Raw genomic sequence first — 3,847 nt, 5'->3', positions numbered from 1 at the left:
AAACCCCCGCCTTCTCTCCACGTTTCCAGTTCAGTGGATCCCATTCTTGTACTGGGCATGACCTAATTGTCCCTCATCCAGTGTATTTCTGTCCTCCTCCGCTACTGTAGTGAGAGATCCCAGGATGTTTCCCATGCTTTCTTTTATGGTTTGGTACCCAGTACATAATAAAGCCTCCACTAATGTTTGCACTATGTGAACTAAATCCATTAATTGTCCCCATTAGGTGCTTAGTGCTCTCCCTTTATTTACCAATGGGCTTGTTGTCCATCTTTCAAAGACATGGATTTTTCACCCTGTTTTCTCTTTAAATCACTTCCCAGAAATTAGTACATGGTGTCGTAATAACACAGTAACAATTTTATAATTCATAGTTTGTATTCTCACCGTATGACTCACTAGAACGACGGAACCACTATGCCAACAGAGATGAGGGGCAGCTAGAGGGGAACACTTCAATTCATGAACATCTTCCCTGAGAAGTGAGCCCTGGTCCCCTGCATCAACTTCCCCTGTTCTTTACAGATAGCAACTGCCAAGTTATCAAAGTGAGAGGAGAAGATGGGAACCGTGAATCACTCTTTTTCTTCTCATATTTTTCCTAAATGCCTCTTTTTCTCTTTTTAATGTTTTTAGATTTATTTATTTTGTGTGTGTGTGTATTTTGTATTTGTGTGTGTGTGTGTGTGTGTGTGTGCACCAACATGTGGGTGCTGGTAATTGAACCTGGGTCCTCTGCAAGAACAGCCAGTGCTCGTAATCACCGAGACATTCCTCCAGCCCTCCTGCTGCTATTTAAATAAAATAATTTTTTATCTCCAGACACTGTGAGGTTAGCTCTTCTTTCTGGGTTTCTTCCTTACTATAGTCCCTTACTTGAACCTTTACGGAGGGTGATAATTATCTTCAAATCTCTCTGATGAGATCAATTAAAATCAACAAAATCAAGGGTGGGGAATGCACAACTGTCTAACCCTGGGTCTGACCCTGACTCATGCTCACAGCCCAGGAACTGCTCCTGGCCCTGCTGTTTGAATAACCCCAGCTTTCCCTTCCACCCCCACAGCTCAGGTTTGAGCTCCAGAACAAATATTTGTCCTGAATTTGAGCAAAGTTAAGTGCGCTTTCTTCTTTTTTTCTTCTTTTTTAAACGATCTGCTCTCATCAACAGACAAGTTCCTGCTAACCTGGTTCCGTAGGTGGGGAGTTCTCCCCAGACCATCTGCTCTGGGGAGCTTGGCACAGATGTCCAGCAAAATGCAGCAACCTGTGTGCCTTCTCATCTGGCTGTTTCTTCTGGAAGCACAAGCCTTCGAAATCCCCATAAACGGATACTCTGAAGTAAGTACTGATGCAGGGCTCTTTGCTGTTGGCCTGGACAAACAGGCTGCAAATGGCTGACTGCCATTCCTATTCAATGAACTTGCTCTGAATAGAACAGAAACTTGGGAGAACATTCTTCCTCCTACTGACACTTCCTGTTTTGATTATAAAATGAAGCTGCTTAGTAAGACATTATCAGATTTTTGTATGAAATTTAAATCAAATTCAGTGGTCAGATATTTACATAGCATTTACAGAGCATAGTTGCCCACCCCTTATATAAAATCATATGTAATAACAGACCTATTCCAAACTTCAGTGCGAATTAAGAGGGGTATGTAAACTACCAGGTACCGTACATGGACTAGCACTGCCCAGTGATTGCTAGTGCTGTTATATAGAAATACTATTGTTACTCTTTTACTTGGCCATTCTCAAAGCATCATTGTCTTTTATATGTAAGTGAACAATTATTTTTGTAATAAGGACAAATCGAGTATTGTGAGAAAGAAGGCAGCGAACAGAACTGGCACAATTCAGCTATGGGTTTCAGCTCTCCACTTGAGACCGTCGGACACCCCGGTATATCAGAAACTTTGAGCTGAGCTATTCTGAATATCATACTAGAGCTACTTCTGTGCTGACAGAGAAACATGTGTTACAGGATTATTTTAGAGAATACCACAGAGTGGATTGCACACAAAAATACTGAAGAAAAAAAAAACCCAGTATGTTTTCAGGAGGGAAAATAACTCTGCTTAGAAACGATCATATTTTCCAACACTTTGAAAACCCACAAGAAAGTATCAGAACTCTCACATTGAAAGTAAAACACCCAAACATGTTAGTGTTTTTCTGGTAATTTCTAAGCAGCCTTTTTTCATACATTTGTTTATTAAGACCCCCTAAATCCATCCAGGTACTCCCCCGGGCACCTTTTATCATCTGATTACATGGCTGCCCTATCACATTCAGGCAAGCTCAAACCTGAATTCTCACATCCAACAAATCTGAGACTTAACTAGCGAATATACCTATTAAAGAAACTGTTGTATCAAAAAATAAGATAATCCAACAACAGAGGAATGAATATAAAGAAATTATATAATCAATGCCTCTTTTCTGTAGATGACTTTTAAAAGAAATGAGCATCCACAACTATCTTTTTTTAGTTTGCAGAATACAATGATCTTGTGGAACTGGCCCCAGATAAACTTACATTTGTGCAAGAGAATGGAAGACATCAGGTATAGTAAACTGAATTCCAAATGGTGAAAGTAAGTGTAAGAGACCATGAGTGGAGACAAGATAAAAGATGACTCTATTTTCTCAAAAATTTGTGCTTTTTTTTTTTCCTAATGGAGAGTAGTCCAATACTGTTACACTCATGTAGAATAGTGTCAAGGTGTTGTACTTAGGGACTTTGACATTGTTTTCTGGAAGTTTCTACTCATAAAGGACACTTAGTAAGATCACCCATTCTCCTTCCTCTGGCTCTTCTGTCAAAGGGAACAGCTTGGAGAAACTTTGTTCCAAAGAACTAGATATCCTGGAAGCTGCTGAGATGACACGGGGCAGGGGGAGAGAGCTCTGCTGTGCCAACAGGGGTTTGGCCTCTCTCACACAGAGCCCACACACTGAGAAAAGGGGTGTCTATGGAAGTAACGCTAAGCCGAGAGAAAACTGGCTTTGTCTGGCTATGCATGTTTGACTTTCTAAAGTCCAGCTTTTATAGATTAAAAACCCAGTAGGCAGGACTTTGTATCATGGTTTTTATCCTGTCTCTGAGGAGAAAACTTAGTCATTAACCACTGTGTCAAAAATGTCTAAAAGAGCTGGGTATGGTGATACATATAATCACAGCAATCTGGAGGCTGAGGCAGGAGGATTGCTCAAAGTTGAGACCAGCTACCTGGCAAACTCCAGGTCAGCTCAGAAACAGAATATCTCAAGGATTGCCAAAAGGCAGTCCTGACCTGTGTCACACAGCGTCCATTAAAATGTCATCTGATCTAAAATTTGCTCATACACAACCCTGGACATTTCGTGTAACCCCTCAGACATTAAGTGTTTACCCGGGCCTCTTCTTAGACTAACAGTTACCTTTCAAAAGTAAGGTGGAAATCTTCGTCTATGCTCACCCGTCTCATGTGACTAATCTTCTAACGTGGTAGCTAAGGGCATAGAGCTTTCAAGGTACCATTCACCATGTGTGGCTCTGGAACTAACAATGTAGGAAACACACTTAAGTCTCTGCTCTCACGTTGCTTAGTCTGAGGCAGACTCTAAAGCATCCTGCACGTAGGATGCATCATTATGACCAAGGTGAGTGGTCTAAAGGAAAATGCCTACTGCTGTGCAAACAGCGAAGGGTCAGAAAACGTCATAAAGTTCTTCCAAAGCTGTGACCTGAAAGCTTTAACAATACTCTATCACAGAGCAACACACATCCCAACAAAGACGGCAGAGAAACTTACACATGGGAAAACCATTTTCCGTTATACTCCACATATATATATATATA

At 41.0% G+C, this 3,847-nt stretch overlaps 1 protein-coding gene across 1 annotated transcript in view; it reads left to right on the top strand.

Annotated features, from left to right (window-relative positions):
* Positions 1–1,110: 1,110 nt before the first annotated feature.
* Itih2 (inter-alpha-trypsin inhibitor heavy chain 2) overlaps positions 1,111–3,847 on the top strand; it is a 36,647-nt gene continuing 33,910 nt past the window's right edge. The window contains exons 1-2 of the mRNA XM_021215845.2: positions 1,111–1,341; positions 2,496–2,570. Of these exons, the coding sequence (XP_021071504.1) occupies positions 1,246–1,341; positions 2,496–2,570 (171 nt within the window). The 5' untranslated portion in view covers positions 1,111–1,245. The remainder of the gene's footprint in view (positions 1,342–2,495; positions 2,571–3,847) is intronic.

Source organism: Mus pahari, chromosome 16 (assembly GCF_900095145.1).
Source record: "Mus pahari chromosome 16, PAHARI_EIJ_v1.1, whole genome shotgun sequence".
NCBI lineage: Eukaryota > Metazoa > Chordata > Mammalia > Rodentia > Muridae > Mus > Mus pahari.
This window is presented reverse-complemented; position numbering and strand designations above follow the sequence as displayed.